General features: G+C 52.4%; 8 protein-coding genes across 8 annotated transcripts; 3 read left to right on the top strand and 5 right to left on the bottom strand.

The window, feature by feature from the left end:
• Window positions 1-3: 3 nt before the first annotated feature.
• Window positions 4-1,056, bottom strand: PG985_004059 (ras family domain-containing protein; the record flags this gene model as incomplete). The annotated part of the gene is made up of 2 exons (XM_066823828.1): window positions 4-761; window positions 864-1,056. The coding sequence occupies 2 exons, from the start codon at window positions 1,054-1,056 to the stop codon at window positions 4-6; spliced, it is 951 nt and encodes a 316-aa protein (XP_066686988.1).
• A 1,604-nt stretch (window positions 1,057-2,660) lies between these two features.
• PG985_004058 (uncharacterized protein) lies at window positions 2,661-4,386 on the bottom strand (the record flags this gene model as incomplete). Its single annotated transcript, XM_066823827.1, has 5 exons — window positions 2,661-3,737; window positions 3,790-4,065; window positions 4,133-4,170; window positions 4,231-4,264; window positions 4,321-4,386. 5 exons carry the CDS (start codon window positions 4,384-4,386, stop codon window positions 2,661-2,663), a joined length of 1,491 nt encoding a protein of 496 aa, XP_066686987.1.
• A 1,133-nt stretch (window positions 4,387-5,519) lies between these two features.
• On the top strand, window positions 5,520-6,194 carry PG985_004057 (uncharacterized protein; the record flags this gene model as incomplete). Its single annotated transcript, XM_066823826.1, has 2 exons — window positions 5,520-6,021; window positions 6,097-6,194. The coding sequence occupies 2 exons, from the start codon at window positions 5,520-5,522 to the stop codon at window positions 6,192-6,194; spliced, it is 600 nt and encodes a 199-aa protein (XP_066686986.1).
• A 470-nt stretch (window positions 6,195-6,664) lies between these two features.
• Window positions 6,665-7,005, top strand: PG985_004056 (uncharacterized protein; the record flags this gene model as incomplete). The annotated part of the gene is made up of 2 exons (XM_066823825.1): window positions 6,665-6,857; window positions 6,926-7,005. Coding segments are annotated over 2 exons (273 nt in total), but the record flags the coding sequence as incomplete, so codon positions are not given.
• A 359-nt stretch (window positions 7,006-7,364) lies between these two features.
• On the bottom strand, window positions 7,365-9,552 carry PG985_004055 (phosphate:H+ symporter; the record flags this gene model as incomplete). The annotated part of the gene is made up of 7 exons (XM_066823824.1): window positions 7,365-8,017; window positions 8,074-8,317; window positions 8,369-8,557; window positions 8,614-8,731; window positions 8,867-9,157; window positions 9,271-9,309; window positions 9,377-9,552. 7 exons carry the CDS (start codon window positions 9,550-9,552, stop codon window positions 7,365-7,367), a joined length of 1,710 nt encoding a protein of 569 aa, XP_066686984.1.
• A 2,586-nt stretch (window positions 9,553-12,138) lies between these two features.
• Window positions 12,139-13,351, bottom strand: PG985_004054 (uncharacterized protein; the record flags this gene model as incomplete). Its single annotated transcript, XM_066823823.1, has 3 exons — window positions 12,139-12,933; window positions 13,006-13,119; window positions 13,181-13,351. The coding sequence occupies 3 exons, from the start codon at window positions 13,349-13,351 to the stop codon at window positions 12,139-12,141; spliced, it is 1,080 nt and encodes a 359-aa protein (XP_066686983.1).
• Window positions 13,352-14,002: 651 nt separating this feature from the next.
• On the top strand, window positions 14,003-15,976 carry PG985_004053 (bys protein; the record flags this gene model as incomplete). Its single annotated transcript, XM_066823822.1, has 5 exons — window positions 14,003-14,636; window positions 14,691-14,855; window positions 15,083-15,132; window positions 15,257-15,510; window positions 15,607-15,976. The coding sequence occupies 5 exons, from the start codon at window positions 14,003-14,005 to the stop codon at window positions 15,974-15,976; spliced, it is 1,473 nt and encodes a 490-aa protein (XP_066686982.1).
• Window positions 15,977-16,441: 465 nt separating this feature from the next.
• Window positions 16,442-18,031, bottom strand: PG985_004052 (ribosomal RNA assembly protein KRR1; the record flags this gene model as incomplete). The annotated part of the gene is made up of 9 exons (XM_066823821.1): window positions 16,442-16,770; window positions 16,829-16,892; window positions 16,947-17,009; window positions 17,060-17,145; window positions 17,231-17,286; window positions 17,377-17,411; window positions 17,550-17,589; window positions 17,646-17,891; window positions 17,976-18,031. The coding sequence occupies 9 exons, from the start codon at window positions 18,029-18,031 to the stop codon at window positions 16,442-16,444; spliced, it is 975 nt and encodes a 324-aa protein (XP_066686981.1).
• Between the last annotated feature and the right edge of the window lie 248 nt (window positions 18,032-18,279).

Raw genomic sequence — 18,279 nt, 5'->3', positions numbered from 1 at the left:
ATTTCAGCAGCATCTACTCCTAGGCTTGGTGATCTCGACCTGCCCGTTCTGCTCCGCTTGGTTCTGGCCCTGATTTTCCATGGTCACGGCGGGCGAGAACCCGGGTGAGAATAGCCAGCTCCTCCTATCGCGGCCGACCCTGAAGCTATTCCTGCCGTTCATACCATCGAAGTAGTCGTTGCTCATGCCGCCTTCGAAGGGCGTGCCTGGGGTCATCGTGGCCGCCAGAAGTGCCTGCTGCATCTTCCTGTTCTGCTCGACGAGCTTCCTCGTAACGACCCTGAATACCTCCTCGACGCCCTCTCCGCTCTCGGCGCTGATTTCGTGACAGGCGTCCCAGCCAACCTCCTGGCCCCAGAACCCGCTGCTTCGTTTACTACTCGGGCTACGCGGCTCTCCGGGGCCAGCGCTGCTCGTGCCCATGCTGACCTGGCTCGTGCCAGGGCCGGGGAATCCTGTCATGCCGGTGGGTGTTGCAGTGGGTGGCGGCGTGTTCCCCTGGCCGGGGGCCAGATTCTCAGCGACGTATGCTATGCACCTCTCGAACGGCACCTCACGGCGCGCAGGCTCGCGGGCCACGATGTCGGCTTTTGTCCCAACCACATGGAGGACGATATCGGGAGGCAGATTCCGGCGGAGCTCGGTTAGCCACACGCCCATCTCGGCAAAGGACTGCGCGTCCGTTATGCTGTAACACAAGATGCAGGCATTGGCGCCACGGTAGTAGAGTCGCGATATGGAGCGGAATCGTTCTTGGCCGGCTGCAGGAACGAAGGCGATATGTCAGCATATTCACAGACACGGCAGGCGCTACGAGTAGACCAAGGGTGGGAGAATGCACTAGGCAAGGGCAGATTACTCACCAGTATCCCAAATCTGCAAGCGCACCACTGTATCGGTATCGCTGTCGATAACCCGCTTTGCCATGAAGCTCGCACCGACCGTCGACGTGACTTGCGACGGATTAAAAGCGCCCTTGCAGAAGCGCATGACCAGGGACGTCTTGCCGACGCCCTGGGAGCCGAGCACCACTATCTTGGCCTCGAGGGAAGACATGGTGGTGTTGGGCCGGAGAGGCGTGCTAAGCCCCAGGGGAGAGGAAATGCGATACGATAAGCTACACTTAGCGCAAAGCCAAAGCACAGAGGAAAGAGACAATGTTGAATATCCCGCCTCTAGCAAGAACGAGAAAAGGGGAGAAAAAAAGGTTCTCCGTCCGGCTGAGTCGAGTATCAAGAGGGGAGGAAGTGATTAAAAAATATCACGAGACTGGCCGACCCGGTGATAGGGTATTTCTGCCAGCTCAGGTGAGATGGCTCACCGATCGAGGAGTAGGCTAGGGAATCGGAGTTGCTGCCGTCATGCTACTGCAGGTAGGTGTTGGATTTTTCGGGTTGGAGGGGCCGACCGGAGCAGCAAGAGGGCACAAAAAAGCAAGTGACGAGATTGGCCCTTCTCGCAGGAGAGAAAAAAAAAAGGTAGGAAGAATGCAAATGCGCGGCGCGGCTACAGCGCGGGGGAGTGTGTCTGTGTGCGCGTGTATGTACCTATATGTGCGTGAAATAATAAATGAGTGACAAGAAACGAAACGAAAGCAACCGCATCAATCCCGGTGTTGATGTAAGAGGAGGAGCAAGCCAGTACCTGTAGTGAATGGCATGGTAGGTAGGTACAGTAAGGATGATCAACATACGCTGCCGCCGAGGATCCAAACGGTGCTCTACTGGCTGCTTGCTGTAGATGGCGAACGGCAATTGGCTTTCTCTGGCACGATCAGATGGGAAAACGGGGTATGCGATGCGACAAGCAACAGGGACCGGCGGGCCAAAACCTCCCACTTTGCCCACTGTAGTTTCCCCGCTAGCGCAGTAGCCCAGGCGCCCTAATCAGATAATGCAAGCCTGCATGCAATGAAGCAACGGGGCGCAGGGCAACCTGTTCGCTCTCGTTGGGCCATGCGCCAAAACGGATTCATGCATCACGCCAGTTGCGCCGCGGCGCGCCCTGACTGGCGTTGGCAATGTAATGAACTGTAACGTCTCCCGGGTTCCTACAGAAAGTGGTATGATCTATTTAGTGCCTTGAATTCTTTGCTGCCTGCCGTCTTCTTGACATCTATCTTCTTTTCCTTATCATAAGTCTCAAGTCAGGATGACATGACATTCTGGATGGCCGACGACAAGCGCAGTATGTCTGTGACTTTACTGTACCCAACAAATGTGTCCGATATGCCACCCACTGATGTTAGCCCGCGTTAGCGCTCGTCGCCTCCAAGCCTCCTCCTTGTAGATGATCCACCCCCGAGAAAGGAAAGTCGACAGGCTCTTGAACCAATCATGTAGTGCCAACTCGAGATAACCGTTTTTGGGGTAACCGAGACTCAAAGCAATTGCATCATCAAAAGCGGTGAGAAAAAGTGAGTCAGCTTAGCTGCGCATATTATTCGTAGTTTGTCCAGACTCATCGTATGACTAGCACACGTAATGTGATTTTCGAGTTGCTTAAGTGAAAGGGGGGAATTACATGCTATTAGCTTTCTCTGGGTTCCCTAGTTATATATGTTTTATATACAGCCTTGTATATTAAGTAGATGAATATGTATGTTATATATCCTGTCGCAGATCTAATTCGTTTGTAAATATATCGTCTCTCCTGAAGTGTTACAACTTGGAAGATTTCGGCTTCTTCCATTCGGGCGAAGCCAGCTGGTCGTAAACGCGGTGGCCCAAATTGTCCCTGGGCACGCTCGTAACATGGCTACCGATATTCGTTATATCGATCAGCGAAGGGTCCAGCTGGTCGATGCTGGAGCATCCGATCAGGCGCATGTTCATCTCCATCTCTTCCTTCAGAAGCTGCATGGCCCGGTCCACACCCTCCAGTCCATAGGCACTCATGGCGTAGAGGAAAGGCCTGCCGATACCGACTCCCTTAGCTCCGAGGCAGAGCGCCTTGATGATATCCGTCGCGCGGCGGACGCCACCATCGATGTAGACTTCGATCTTGTTCTCGAGGCCGAGCTGGCGGAGCACGGGCATCGTCTCGGCCAGAACCTCGATACCAGAGCGCGCAAAGTCCAGTTGGCGGCCACCGTGGTTGGACAGAACCACACCATCAACCCCCATTGTTACTGCCTTGAGCACGTCCTCAACCCGCTGCACTCCCTTGAGGATGATGGGCATCTTAGTGATGCTCTTGAACCACGGGATGTCCTTCCACGACAGGGAGGGGTCGATGAACGAGGAAATTGCGCGAGCCGCACCCTGCGAGTTGTCCGTCTCCTGGCCAGACTGCACATTAGATCCTTGGTCCGTAAACTTTGACCGCATGTCCTTCTCTCTTCGGCCAAGCTGCGGTGCGTCGACAGTGATGAAAAGACCCTTGCAGCCTCGCTTTTCTGCGTGCTTTACGATGCGCTCGGTAATGGCGCGATCCGAGTTGACGTATAGCTGCATCCATTGGATCTGGTCTCCTTCGGCGGCATCCATAATCTCGTCGAAAGAACAAGACGCGAGCGTAGGGATCATTTGCACCACATTGTGCTTCCTCGCCGCGCGGGTCAGCACCACCTCGCCTTCAGGGTGTCCGAGCTTGCCCAGTGCTGTCGCCGTCACGTAGAAAGGTATGTCAACCTTCGTCCCGAGCATCGTGGTGGAGATGTCGACGTTCTCAACATCGACCAGGACTCTGGGCCTAAACCATATCCGATGGAAAGCCTCATGGTTTTCGCGTAACGTCTGAACGCCAAATTAGTGGCATTCGAAACAGGCCAATTTTCCCATTACTCACAATCTCGTCGTCAGCTGCACTGGAGTAATATCCCCATGCGCCCTTCTTCATGGTCCTCTTGGCCACTGCTTCGAAATCCAACAAATTGTAGCATTGCGCAAGGGCGGGCTTGTCGGCAATGCGTTGCTGCCGCGCTTCCTCTTCGGGGTCAAACTCTTTCTCGACGGTAGCGACCGTGCTCATGTCTACGGGACCCAGGTGCTTGGACTTGTCGAGGTACTTGTCGAGCGTGTCGGGCGGGTGGATGGGTTCAAACTCTTCGGTCGCATCTTTGCCCTGCGCACCAAGCTGTCAGCTCCCGGGTAGTGGCCGCGGTTCGACGTCTGTGTGTATTTTGACTCACGGCATATTTCAGAATAATCTTGGGCCCGCCCGGGTGTTCTGGAGAGAGGGTTAGAATGGAAGGCGTTTGGCGGCGCGCATAGGTTTATGGGAACGGACCTGGTAGGAATTCGGTTACATCGTAGGCTTTGCCCTGGAGCTACTGTCAGCACCAATGCTGATCAAAGTCGGCTTGTCAAAAACTCATACATGAACTACAACCCAGCAAGAGTTCTTGTCGTTGTGTTTCGCAACCTCGACCCCGGAAAGCGGCATGTCGGGCTACTTGTTTCTTGCGCGGTAATTGCTTTTGGTGGAAGCGCGAAGACAAGACAGTGGCTTTCCTCGGTATATGAAGCCGTTGTTTTTCTTTTTGGGAGGGGGGAATGTCTCACTTCTGTTGAGAAGAAAGGCAAAACGTTCATGAGCGGAAAATGGAATGGCGGACAAGACAAGCAGCAGCAACAATTAGCAAATAAGGACGCACGTTGACACAGGTTGAATGCCGAGAGTTCTCCACTAGTAAGTAGATAAGAGCCGATGTTCGCGAGACGACTGAGCTGGGAGGAATTACTAAACTGGGCGCGTTCAAAGCGTCATCCGTGGGCCGTCCGACCAAACATCGAATCAGCTGGCGCGTCCCACCTGCTCGGCACCCGAAGCTACTGAGTCGCCAAGACCCTCCACCTGTGGAGAGAAGCTGGGGTGCGGAGAAGTCGTCCACCTAAGCCCGCATCGGTCGTTCGGGGAAATATAGCACGGGCAGAGGGATCTCTCGCTTATCGTTATCTCACCGTCGTCTATTCTGGTAATAAACATTTAAAGTCGGCATACCATTTAAGCTTACTTCGCTATATGCTACTTGAGAAGTGCAACGGCGGGCATTTCAGTATGTTTTGCTCAGATTAATAAGGGTTTGGCGGGGCGGGCGTTCTGCATCTGGAGTTTGGTAGGCCGTGTTGTCTGCCAATGCTCTTGCCAACGTGCGAATGGTAGAAATGGGCTCCCGAGTCCAAAATCAGCACTTGGTGGAAAGACGAATAAAAGCCTGCATTTACTTCACTCGGCAGCCTGTGGACTATTCGGCAGAAGACTCAGGTAGACAATTAAGCGGTCAGCTGATACAGTAACACAAGCAAACGTCGCATGCCGGAGGCCCATCATTTCTGCCTGGAGCCTCACCGGCCCATGCCGTCAACCTGGTGTTACCCATTTGAAGTTATGGTTGGTTCATAGCTTCTGTTTGCTTGCCACCGGTAATCATTTGCACTTTTCATCGTTGAGTATTAGAATCCGTCAGCCCAATTCCCCAACGTCTCTCTATAGCTCGTTCATCTCGTGTTTCCTCTCGTATCATAACCATATCAAAATCCCCATCCTCAGTGGCACTCACCATATCATCGCCAACAATGGATGCACTGTCGTCAATGCTTATCTGCCTTTGCGGCAGCGACAACGACGATTTCCGACATGACGTTGGGTCTGCCCAATGCCTCATTGACGAGAAGCCAAAACCGAATCCCCTTCCAGTCTCGACCTCATCGCGGCGCTCAGCAGAAGCGGCCGTGGCCGACATCGTTTCCATTCTGCGCTCCGCCGAGAAAGAAGGCGCCGCTCTGCGCCAGAAGGTCGGTGACACCGTCGGCGCGGAGGGCTGGACCGAGTGGATTGCCGAAAGGGTCCTGGATGGCATCAAAGCGATCTTAGAGGAAGGTCCCGAGAAGATGGGGAACGCCATGCAAGTCGCGTACAGTCGCGCTTCCGAGGCCGCGGATGCGTTGTTCCAATTTCCCAAGGATCACCCCGTCGCCACGGCTGGCATCTTGACCATCATCGCTGTTGGCGTCTTGGTGATACTTGCCCCTGCAGTTGTCGAGGCTTTGGGATTCGCTGAGCTAGGCCCATTGGAAGGTACGTGATTTTCTTTTTTTCCAGATTACCTATACACTGCACTTGAGCCGACCCGTATTGACGTTATTCTATAAGGCTCGTTTGCTGCCTGGTGGGAAAGCACTTATGCCGGGTACATCCCGAAGGGTTCCTTGTTCTCATTCCTTCAGCGCCTGGGCATGCTCTGGGGATGATCTCAGGGACCATCAGGAATGCGATGACGAGGTTGATAAGATGATACCGTCTTTTGTTCACAGATGTGAGCAAGGGTTCTCGGGGACAAGCGACATACTCATATTATGTAGTACCTTACATGATGTCATAATGGAGCGCTCATATCGTATAGGAACCACTCTTCAGATATGTCCAAGTGAAGAGAAAATGGCAAAGACGATGTGAAAGTATATCGGATGCTGATTAATACGCAGGCTGACACTGCTGACATATGTGGAATTAGAAATCGTACTACTGCAAGCCACACATTAGATATATCACCGTATTCAACCTTCTCCAAAGCATCAGTACCCCGCAGGCCTTGACTTCAATACTTAAAAGGGACTCTTCTTACCTCCTACCCATTCAAGAACTCACCTATACAGACACATATTCCAACCAACAGTATCAGCTAAAAAATACCACAACCTCATCGGCCATACCAACAAAGATGCCGGCAAACGGGCACGCAGTAGCCACCGTCAACGGAAACACCGTAGCCGAGACAGACGTCTATGAGGTGGTCGAGGGCAACGTGTACTTCCCGCCGGCCTCCATCAAGAGCGAGTACTTCAGCAAGACAGACCACAGCACCCACTGCCCTTGGAAGGGGGACGCGAGCTACTACACGATCACTGTCGGCGGTAAGTCCATGACCTGACCTCTACTCTAAGTGCGACTAAGGCTTGCTTACTAATGATGATATATATAGGCGATGAGCTGAAGAATGCTGCATGGTACTATCCCGAGACCAAGGAGAAAGCAGCGCACTTCAAAGACTATGTCGCATTTTGTAGGCCATGTCTCCTAGCCTGCTCTGCGTATGAACAAGTGACTTATCAGTATCCTTAGACAAGACAAAGGTCAATGTCTCAACTGACTAGCACCAATATCACTGCTGAGCAACAGCACATTTCGCGGAAAGGATAGTATCAAGTAATGATTCTGAAGGAAAAGATTTGAAATCCGGTCTACGTAACTAGTTCAAAATTTGGTTAAGAATTGAAAGGGTATATAATTTTGTGACATGCGAGTCCCGGCCGTCTCCATGCATCGTACAATCCTCTCCGTCACTCGTCCCGCCAACGTCTACATAAACGTCCCCACGGCTTCATTAAGTAGATAGAAGCCGAGCACTGCCACGCCCCCCTTTAAGCGGACTCGGACGGCTTCGGCTCATGTGCCGACGCCGGCAACGGCGCCGGCTGGTCCTCACCGCAAAGCTCCTCGAGCGTCTTGCGCTTGGTCTCGGGGATGCAGAGCGTGGTGAAGCAGCCGAGCAGCATGAAGAGGGCGAAGATCTGGAGCACGTGGTCCAACCAGGGGCTGTCGTTGTCCTTGGTGGCGCCGCGCGACTTGAGGGTCGAGATGGCGCCCTGACCAATAATAGAACCGATCTTGCCCGAGGCGGCCGAGATGCCGTGAGCCGTCGACCGGTAGCGCGTCGGGAACACCTCGCCGGGAACGATGAAGGTGGTGGCGTTGGGCCCGAAGTTGAAGAAGAACTGGGCCAGGACGTAGATGACCAGGAGGCCGTTCTGGTTGTGCGCGGCGATCCAGTTGTAGGCGAAGCCCATGACCACGAAGAGGATGGTGAGGATGATGAAACCCATCATCTGGATCGTCTTGCGGCCAAGGGTATCGACGGTGGCGACAGTGACCCAGTAGCCAGGCACGGCGCCGGCCAGGACAATAATGAGGTTACCAATGGCAGTGTTGAGCAGGACCTCGTAGGTGCGGGCGTTCTTGGTCGAGTAACCGATGATCTTGAGGATTGCGGCGTTGTTCAGGGACAGGCCATAGTCTTTTCGACAATATCAGCATAGCTCAAGGGATATTTTGATCAACTCTTATACTTACAGGCAACATCCAACATGAACCAAGAGCCAGCGGTACCGAGCAGGAGCAGGCCGTTCTTGAGAATGCTGAAGTGGCGGATGAAATCTGACCAGCTTGCTTTGGGGATCTGCATCTCAGTTTGGGCGGCATCGCGGGCTTGGATGCGGGAGACCTCGTCGGGCGTGCCCCCAGATTTGCCAGACATGTAGGCCTTGACATCATCGGCGGCCTTCTCGACATCGCGACCGACATCGAAAGTGTAACGCTAGTAAAGGTCAGTACGGACTTATACACCAAGGCGTAGATTGGTACGAACAGGAGTCTCAGGAATAGTCAGACGGTAGTAAAGAGCGATGGTGGCAGGGACAGCACCAAAGCCAATAACGACACGCCACATCTTGTCGACAGCGATAGCACAGTCGCCGCCGCAGTGCTTGGTGTCAGGAGACTCAGACAGAGACTGCTTGAAGCCGGCAGTAACGCAGAGCATGACAATTGCACAGCACTATGATATGTTCAGCTTTGTTCCAATTGCACTAGGAGGCTCGGGGGTTTGCCTACCAATTGGCCAAGACCTTGCATGGCGAAGACTGCTCCCATCATGGCGCCTCTCCACTTGGTCGTAGCAAACTCAGAGGTGATAATACTCGAAAGAGGGTAGTCACCACCAATACCAATACTAATTCGATGTCAGCTCTGGCCTTACAATTACAGCTAGTGATATGTTGACTCTCATCAGGGGTTTGGCCGAAGCCATACAGCCCCTAACCGATCCTGACATAACAACGACCCTTTACTCCTGGCTTTGACTTACCCCATAAGGACTCTCCAGAATATGATAAGACCGACGACATCAACAGACGGGCTGTTAGAGCTGAGGGCCTGGGCGACGGTTGCGAAGATGATAATGATAAGCTCAAGACCATACATCTTCTTACGACCAACGTGATCGGCAAGGTAACCGAAGCCAAGTTGACCAATGACGGTTCCGGCAGATGTAGCAAGCTTGATGGCGTTGTCGGAGCTGGCGGGCATGGTCCCGGTGCTGGGATAGTATACTATGCCCAACATGAGGGTCAACAGCGACACGGCGAAGATATCGTAACTAATACGTCTAAGTCAGTCACTGCTTTGTTCAGAGTGTCATAATTGCCCCAAGCAAACCAAGATGCTAGTTGCAACGAAACACGAGAGTTACGGGAAGGACAAACGACGAACCTATCTGTGAAGAAACCAACACCAGCGACAACCACGGCTCTGCATCAGTGTCAGTACCAACTACCCTTTGTTTTCCAAATCGCAGAGCTTCGCAGGGCGGTCATACCTGACGTGGTACCAACCGAAGGGCGCGGCATCGATCTCGGCAAGAGCAAGACGGCGCCGCTCATTGGGGTCCTGGATATGGAGGAAGTCATTGTGGTAGTTGTGGTAGGCCGCGTTGCCGCCGGACGTCTTGGTGACGGCGGCAGGGCCCTTGGGTGCCTCGAGCTCTCCCGACATGGCTGAGCTGTGTCGAGTACCTGTAAACCCTAACTCTGGTGTCCTTCAGAGGAAGATGCCAAGGCGTATCAAGATATATATGCCAGGGCTCGAAAAGGAAATAAGGCCAAGAGTCTTAATGACTTGGGGTTAAACGGTTGCGGACAGGGGAGGAAGGAAAGCAAAAAGCTTGTCCCACGCGACGGGCTGACTTCTCTTAAATCATCTCCAGGCAAAGCAAGACGAGCATGACATCCAATCCTCCCCAGAGCAATGGTTCCAGAACCCGCCCCAGCCAGTCTGCCTGCCTTGCACAGGTCCCCACCATCGGTCTGAGAAGCGACTAATTTGGACGGCCCCGTTCTGAGTCGCCAGTTCGCTCAGCTCGAGATGACCGTCATCTGGTGTTAGGCCCGAAGGCAAGGGTTCGTCTGCGAATCGGCGCAGCGCCTGCCCATTGTACATATGTACTCCATGCATTGGTAGGGATGTGCCTATGTGCGTTTAACTTCCAGTTTGTAGCGGAAAGCTTAGCCGACTCCACTGGTCGGTCAACAAATATAGCCACATACAACGGCTGGGCTGCGCCTTTCAGTCCCATGGCGAGACCTCATGCATCGGCATCGGCGCGATGAGCAGCAGAGACTTCCTAGTTCAGGAGCGACGCGCCTCTCTGCATGCCTGACTTACACAACTAGCAGCTAGAAGCTATCCGCTAGTCATTTCTGAACAGCACACATCACGCCTGTTAAGAGGCGACAAGCGACTGTCGCGGGTCGCTTACTGACCTGCTAACCAACCCTAGGCAGGTTCGCGAATTACAGTTTGATGGCACACCCACGTGGGTTACTGGGAGTTACGCCCTCCTATAGCGCTACGCATCTGGAATCCGTCGATGAAATTCCAGTCAGACGGTCGCGCTATTCGGATACACCGTCAGGCCTCCATGTACCCGTCAGCCCGCCAAGGGAGTCGCTCGTTCGCATGCGGGTGTCTGCGTAAGGCACCTCGGACGGCTCACGGCTGTCGGAAAGTGATAGGATAGAGAACGGCAAGAAAATATGCTGTTCGGTATGCGTATTTGGCTCCACCGAGTTTCTGACGGGCGGATTGGATCCCAAAAGGGAAGATTTGCGACAGGGTAGTAGATGCAACGGCGTTGCCTTTGTATCCTATAAATTGATTCGTAGGATTCTCTGATAGACTGGCGACGAATTAGAGTTGGTGTTCCAGGCACGTTTTACCATATCCGCCGTCTGATTGGCCAGTTGGCCTGGCCAACCTAGATCCCATGGCGGGGGCAGGAGACTACGCCCTCTGGTCAGGACTGCGGGTATGCTACCGCTACTGGTAGTGTCTAATAGACAGGAGAGCTCACCGGTGGGGTCGCTTGCTGCCGACGAAGAACGTGCCCCTATTGACGGCCCAGCGCAAGTATGTAGGTACTCACAAACAAACTCATTGGTTGGACTCGCAACGATGACCAAAGGAGATAGGCACAGCGAGAAACGCCTGTTTGCTGATAAACGGGGACCGATAGTTCTACCTGTGCAAAGATACATGGAAGATGTTTGATCTGGAAACGGGTCGCTCTGTACCAGCGCTAACAAACCAGTTCGTGTTAGGGGCATGTTGTGCAACGTGTGACATCCCTCGACGTCTTCCGACTTCAGCAGTGGCGTGAGAAGCCATAACAAGCCTTACCAAGACATCGCTTAGTTGTATGGTGTTTTTCAGGCGGGATCTAAAAGCTTCGCATGCTGACAAGCTTTTGGCAGGCCTTGGCTTTCTCGATCCGCATTGGGTGGATAGGACCGATAGATATTCGATAGCCGGGAAACTTCACCCGACGGGAGTAGTTTGGACACAAAAGGACTTGGCGAATTGCGTCCGCTCTGGCACTCACGGGGTCAACCCGGCAGCTTGGCCAGGCCTTCGTCAGCCAATCTGTGAGGAGGGGCAACCTCGCCCGAGATATCCATTCCTTCAGCTATTTCATGACTCTTGTACAGAGACTTGGGACGATACATGGTGTTAGATTCAATTTCTCACATCGCTATTGGTGCCTCCTCGGGATACTTGTAATATTCGTCGCTCTGAAGTAGGGGTCGGGAATAAGGAGACGAAGACTCAAGTCCTAAAAAAGACTTGAGACGGCCCAGTTCTGTGGTCGTCGCATCTTGGCTTCACTGGATATGCGGCAGCTGGACGCTCAGTAACCCAACACTCGTCGCTGATTGACAGCAAATCCAAATTGTCGTTGTTGATAGACAATCTCCTGCACAGACAACCCTTCTATATTCTGTGATCTATTCCTCGCTCTATGGATCGCAGCTCCAACTCGTTTGTGACTAGGCATGTGACTAAGCACTTACTGGAGCATACGCCCAAGCGAATCGACGAGCTGCTTTAGAACCAAATTGGCATCCATAGCCGGCAGGCACAGGTATCCATGACTTGATGGGGATATAATCCCGCTATCTTGCAGCCATCTCTATTAGTAGGCATATGGGTCGCCGATACTAGAGCTTTTACCATGCATAGTCGAAAGCATGGCGAGAATGACGGCATGGAAGTCCCGAACCATGTCGCTTTTGCAACAGCTACTTAGACCTCGACGACTTTGTCATCGTCATCGTCGTCATCAAGGGCAACAACTTCGGTCGCTGCCTTGGCGTCTGCGTCCTCTTCGTCACGCATCAACATGTTGGCCAGACGCTCGCATGCTTCCGCTACTCCCTCATGGGAGACCTTCTTGTGAAGTTCCCGTACGACTGGATAGACTTGAACGTTCCGCATTAGGTCGCGGGCTTCTCTCGTGCTGGTAAGGAGTAGGAGCGTCTCAAGGTGTGTCTGTATAATGTCTGCATCCGAGTCGCGTTCCTTGTCTGGGGCCAACAGTTGCAAGTCGGGCAGCATCGCCATTGTCTCTTCCTCGTCGAACTCTTCATTGCCAATGATGGGCAACAAAACATAGGGTAAAATGTTGATGTCATCCTCGGCAAGGAAGGCCGGGTGAGAGGGCACGTCAAAAGCAACGTTCTTGATGGTGGAAGCGACTCCCTTCCTCCTAACGTGCGACTTGTGCTCGGTAAACACCTTGATCTTGGTGATGGGAATCACCCCGTCGTAGTCTTGTTTGTGGACAAAATAGTGGCGCAGCTCCGCATGTTTGGTCAAGTCGGCAAAGAGATACGAGAGATGGTCGTAGTCTGCGTCCTTGTTGTAGGTTCCCTCAGCGCCCTTTACGAACAGGTCCATCAACTGGTTCATAACCAGGTCGTCTGAACCGAGCTCCTTAGGCGGCGGCTGCTTTCTGGAAAGAATGGATTTAAATGCATCCCACTTGGCCAAATTGGCCAATAACATAGAAAGCAGGTTTGCATTAGGCTCTTCTGGGAGCTATACCGATACGTTAGTCTCACGCCAGACAAGAGCCTGCCGAAGGAAGATTCTTCCACAATTTGCGCTTACCGTGACGAAGTTCAGAATAGTGTCGAGAAACTTTTCGTCAGTAGCTAGACTCTCAAGAACCTCTCGATCAGCCGAAAGGTTGATAAGTATGGTTATGACATGCTCGGCGATTTTCTATGCAATATTAGCGGCGGGTAAAGTCGTAAAAGTGAGTATTTGATCATATGGAACCCACAGGGTGGTCTTTAACCAGCAACTTCAAGTTCTTGATTGGCACGAATTTGTCGGCTTTGAAAATATCGGGCTGCGAAATCGAATACGGGACCAGGTTCTCTATCGCAACAAGTCGGATCTGTTGACTTGGATTCGCGATGAATCCGACTAGCTCCTCCAGTTCTGTGGGCATTGTGAACTGCAAAGAAAAATATGTAGCGGGTGTTGTGATGTAGATTATCTCTGGCTCCAAATGCGCACTCAGTCTATCTCGATGCTCTTCTCTTCGTACGAGTATTGAAGTTTGGTGGGGGCGGGGCAGAGTCTCGCTCAGTTAGTAGCACATTACGTAGTTGGCCAATGGTAAATTTTATGCATTGATCCAAGGGGCAGGCGGTGAGATTCTTTGCGGGTTGAAGGACCATCCAGCTGGTAAACGGCCGATCAAACCAAGCGCAATGTATTTCAGCAAGGAAAATACATCTATTCCTACGCGAAACCGGCAACTATTACATTCAAGAGTACCTAGTGTCTTAGAAACCCAACATTTACGAATACGTTGTTGTTTTGAAAATAGGATACAGTCTGAACTCTACTTCAATAAACAGTGATAAGATACGGGGACTATGAAAACTTTACCGCCTGCCTAAAGCGGCCTGATCTCGTCTCTCCCACGCACACTGCACAGCGGATTTTATTAGTGCCCCCGCAAATCCCCTGTAACTTTTCGGACCCCACCAAAAAAGTTCAGGTCGCTATCGATTCGTGCGACGGATTTTCATGCGCTCTTGGAGTTGTTGATAGTACCACCAATTCCCATCCCACGAGCGTGCCAGATCTCAAGATGCCCAAAGCTACGACGCCCAACTCCTCGCGCAAGGCGCGCCACGACCCGCTCGAGAATGAGTACCTTGCCACGGGCATCCTCAAGGCGCCCAAGCAGCGCAAGTCCAAGGGCGGCAACGGCAAAGACAAGGAACGCGAAGAAGGATTCATAGATGCCAAGGCGTCAAGGAAGATCTTGCAAATTGGTCGCGAGCTTCAAGAAGAGAACGACGCCGCCGCGCCGAGGCCGCCCACGGAAACGAGCGCATTCGGCTTTGATTCAAGATTCGACGAGGAGGGGAACGATGCGTTCGAAGATGACGGTGATGTCTGGAACGACGACGACGACGACGCCGTAGAGGAGGAGGAGATTGAGGTCGACGATCTTGCGACATTCAACAAGTTCATGCCGACAGAAAACCAAGACCCTCTATTAGAGCACGGCTGGCCAGGCCAGGAGCAGCACGCAGCCCCAGGGCAAAGCACCAACTTAGCGGACTTGATCATGGCGAAGATAGCAGCCCAAGAATCAGGAGGTGGATCGACCCTCGAACCCAGAGACCTCGGCCCCCCAGATGAGGAGTTCGAGCTGCCGGAGAAGGTTGTTGAAGTCTATACCAAGATTGGCATGTGGTTGGCAAGATACAAGAGCGGTGAGTATCTCCTCAGTGATCATGGTTAACGACTTACTGATGGGTTATATTTAGGCCAGCTACCGAAGCCTTTCAAGATCCTGCCGACAATACCGAACTGGGAACAGATCATTGAGTTGACAAGACCGGATGAGTACGAAAACCATATTCTGCTACCGGCATCCGTCTCTAACAATTTCCAGGTGGACACCAAATGCATGCTACGCCGCGACCAGGATTGTACGTATACCTATGTTTTATTCCCGCGGCTGTTTGGGAACCATGAGTTCCTCCACTCAGCATCAGGGGTCTATCAATACATTTGAACGCTCGGTTTTTAGAAGAGATGGCTAATTGTAATCCGTATAGTTCGTATCCAGTACCCCGATTGTGGTGCAGCGGTTCGCTGAGATCGGTAAGTTATCACAAACCCAATTGTCCGGGATATGGGCTAATTAAGATAATAGTGCTACTTGAGCACGTCCGAAGCGACATTTACGAAACAAAGAAGCTCAATGTACGTCGGCCTCCAAATATTTTCTTGCCAGACCTCCGAAGGCTACCCTCGAGGAGATTTCGTCCGGGCCCTAAGCTTTGACATTGCTCGAAGGCCAAAAGCTGATCCGGCCATCTTTTTCCAGGTCCATCTCTTCAATGCTCTCAAGAAGCTTCTCTATAAACCGGCCTCCTTTTTCAAGGGGTTCCTGTTCCCTTTAGTGAACTCGGGATGCACACTGCGCGAAGCCACGATCATCTCGGCCGTGCTCACTCGTGTCAGTATTCCCGTACTTCACTCGGCGGCCGCTCTCAAAGGACTTTGCGACATCGCCGCGGAGCAGTCTTCTACCCACGGCACGGAGTCCGCCGGTGCGACCAATGTCTTCATCAAGACTCTGTCAGTATATTTCCTTTTTTTGAACCTCTACGCTTAGTCCCCACAACCATCGTATGTTCGGTTTTCAGGGCCCGCTAACCATTTCTTGCGTATCAGGCTTGAGAAGAAGTACGCTCTTCCCTACCAGGTCCTCGACGCTCTGGTCTTCCACTTCTTGCGCTTCGCCAGCGAGGACCCCGCCTCGGTGAAGCAGGGCGACGTCATGATGGACGTCAGCGAAGAGCGCGCGACGATGCAGCACAAGCTCCCCGTCATCTGGCACCAGTGCTTCCTGGCGTTCGCCCAGCGCTACCGCAACGACATCACCGAAGACCAGCGCGAGGCCCTGCTGGACCTGCTTCTGAGGCACGGCCACCACTCCATCGGCCCCGAGATCAGGAGGGAGCTGTTGGCCGGTCGCGGACGCGGTGTTCCCCTGGAGCAAGAGCCGGTCGTGGATGGTGATGACACCATGCATGTTGATTAGGTTCGGTTGATTGATGGATGGGTACCTAAAGTACACAGCTAGTCGCCTACGGTCCACCATAAGTGTGTTACCCGCGATAGAAAAGTACTGTTGTAGATATGATACCAATGATGCATGAGATATATGGGTTTTGGGAGTTTAATAGACTGGTATGGATGGCACTCGAATTCCAAGGTCTTGGTGCATACACTACTGTAGATGCCCCTTTGATGTACACATACCGCGATTCTTGGACGTTGCTCAAGCAAACTCACAGTCTGATGTTGATGAAACACTTCCAACTATCCTAACCTCCTCAAAGCCTCCCCGGAGATTCTGGTTCGTAGCTACTCGACAAACATAGGGGTTTGGTTACGCGTGTTTTCTTTCTTTGATCATTGTGCGGTGGGTATCATCATAAGGGGCCGCTGGGTGCGATACACATACAGCAGTTGAGGAGTCCTTGGGGAAACCGTGGCTACTGCACTACTCGTCTTCAGCCCTGACCTTTCTCTTCTTCTTCTTCTTCTCGCCACCCTCCTCAGGCGGAACGAAATCTCGCTCACGCTCGCGCTTCTTCTCTTCCTGCTTGGCCTTCTGCTTCTCCATGCGCCCCTCCTGCGCGATGCGCTTCTGCGCCTCGCGTCCAATGTGGTACTCGCCGGCTTCAAGTTGCTTGTCAACCTTAGATTGCTCTTGCGCCGGTGGGAATGGCGTGTAGTTCTTCTTGGTCTTGTCCGTGACCTTGTAAGGCATTCTTCTCGAGGACAGACTCCTGGCCTTGTAGTTAGGAAGGAAGCGGTCCCATGATTCCTCTGTAGATTATGTCAGCTCTGTTGCAACACAATTTGGTGTTCTGGTGATGTAACATACTCGCTAGCTCCGGATCTTTCATGAGTTCCTGCTTGACCATCAAAGTCTTGATGGCGTAGATAGGCTGTAACTCTGTCAGACATATTTCGATTTCTCAAGGACGGATTCATAAACTTACGTGAATATTGTTCATAGTGTCCTCAATAATTCGTCGAATCTCCTTCAGTCCCTTGTACGGTCCCTATTCACCATTAGCTGACAGTTCCAGATTGAAGGTATGCACGAACTTACCATAGCTGAGACAGTGCTTCCTTGGCACAGGATATAGGTCTGCGTCAACAGCTCGAGAGCCTTGAGTGTCTGACCATTGGGACCCACTATCATGATTTGAGTCAGTCGTGTTGTCTGAACAAGCCTGTGAACCCTCCAGCAGCCGCCAAAGGGGAGGAAAGTTCTACTCACAAATTCTCTGCCTCCGCTTCGCAAACTTCTCCTTACTTCTGACGAGGTTCCGAATCCTATACGAAACAGGTTAGCTTTCACTGCCCCAAGCAAAGCTGTTGTTTGCAACCGCTCTTCAAGGGATAATCAATATTAAAATAACTTACTTGATGATATCACATGCGACTCCATCGTTCAAGATCTAGAGATCGCTCGAGTTAGCATCCTCTCTTCGTATCTCCCAAGCGCGTGATGTATTGCGAGACGGTCGGTTACATGTGCCTGAGTGACATGTGCCGACCACCTCTCAAATCGAGTCATTATGAGGGAGTTCTCTTACCTCGATCGCTTTCGGAGCGGGAACGGATCGTGCCAAAAGACTGCATTTCAGGGTCAGTAAGCCCGAACAGGTAGAAGGATCTCAAGGCAGCCGTACCGAATCAGATCTCTGGCGGAGAGAATGGCGGCAGGGTCCCATGTTTTTCTGGTTGTCGCAACTTTCATCGAACCGTCGACCAAATTGAGCTCGCAGGCAATTCCTCTCTTCTCAAGGGCGCGGGTGATCATGGGCCAGGACTCGCGCAGGTAGGCCTCGCGGTATTTGGGGAACAGGACGGAGAAATTCGACTCCTCGACGAAGTGGCCGGCAACATTGTGTTCGGGCTTGAACTCTTCGATCTTCCTACAACGCAAAGCCAAGGTCAGTTGTGCTGATGCAAACAAGAGGACAATCACAGGATCGACAGATAGAGCAAAGGCAACATACCACTTATCAATGTCATCGGTATCCCAAGGTTTATCGACGTTGAACGTGGACGGCATCGTGGGCAGTTGACTTTCGCTTGTTGGGTTGGGGAAGTGTTGCGACGTGCAGTCTAAGGCGAACTTGAAATTCTGCAGTGCAAAAAAGAAGTTCAGGATGTTGGCTGGAAAATTTCAGCGGGGCGAAGCGGCTCTCAGCGGGCGCGCCAAACCTTAAAGCCCTCTTAAAGCCGGACCCATCACCCCAGCCGCAGTCAACTACGAACAGCTACAGCTTCAGTTATGGAGACTATGAACAACTTCAACTA

The sequence above is a fragment of the Apiospora marii genome, assembly GCF_038362585.1.
Source record: "Apiospora marii strain CBS 49790 chromosome Unknown utg000003l_segment0_segment0, whole genome shotgun sequence".
Taxonomy (NCBI): domain Eukaryota; kingdom Fungi; phylum Ascomycota; class Sordariomycetes; order Amphisphaeriales; family Apiosporaceae; genus Apiospora; species Apiospora marii.
This window is presented reverse-complemented; position numbering and strand designations above follow the sequence as displayed.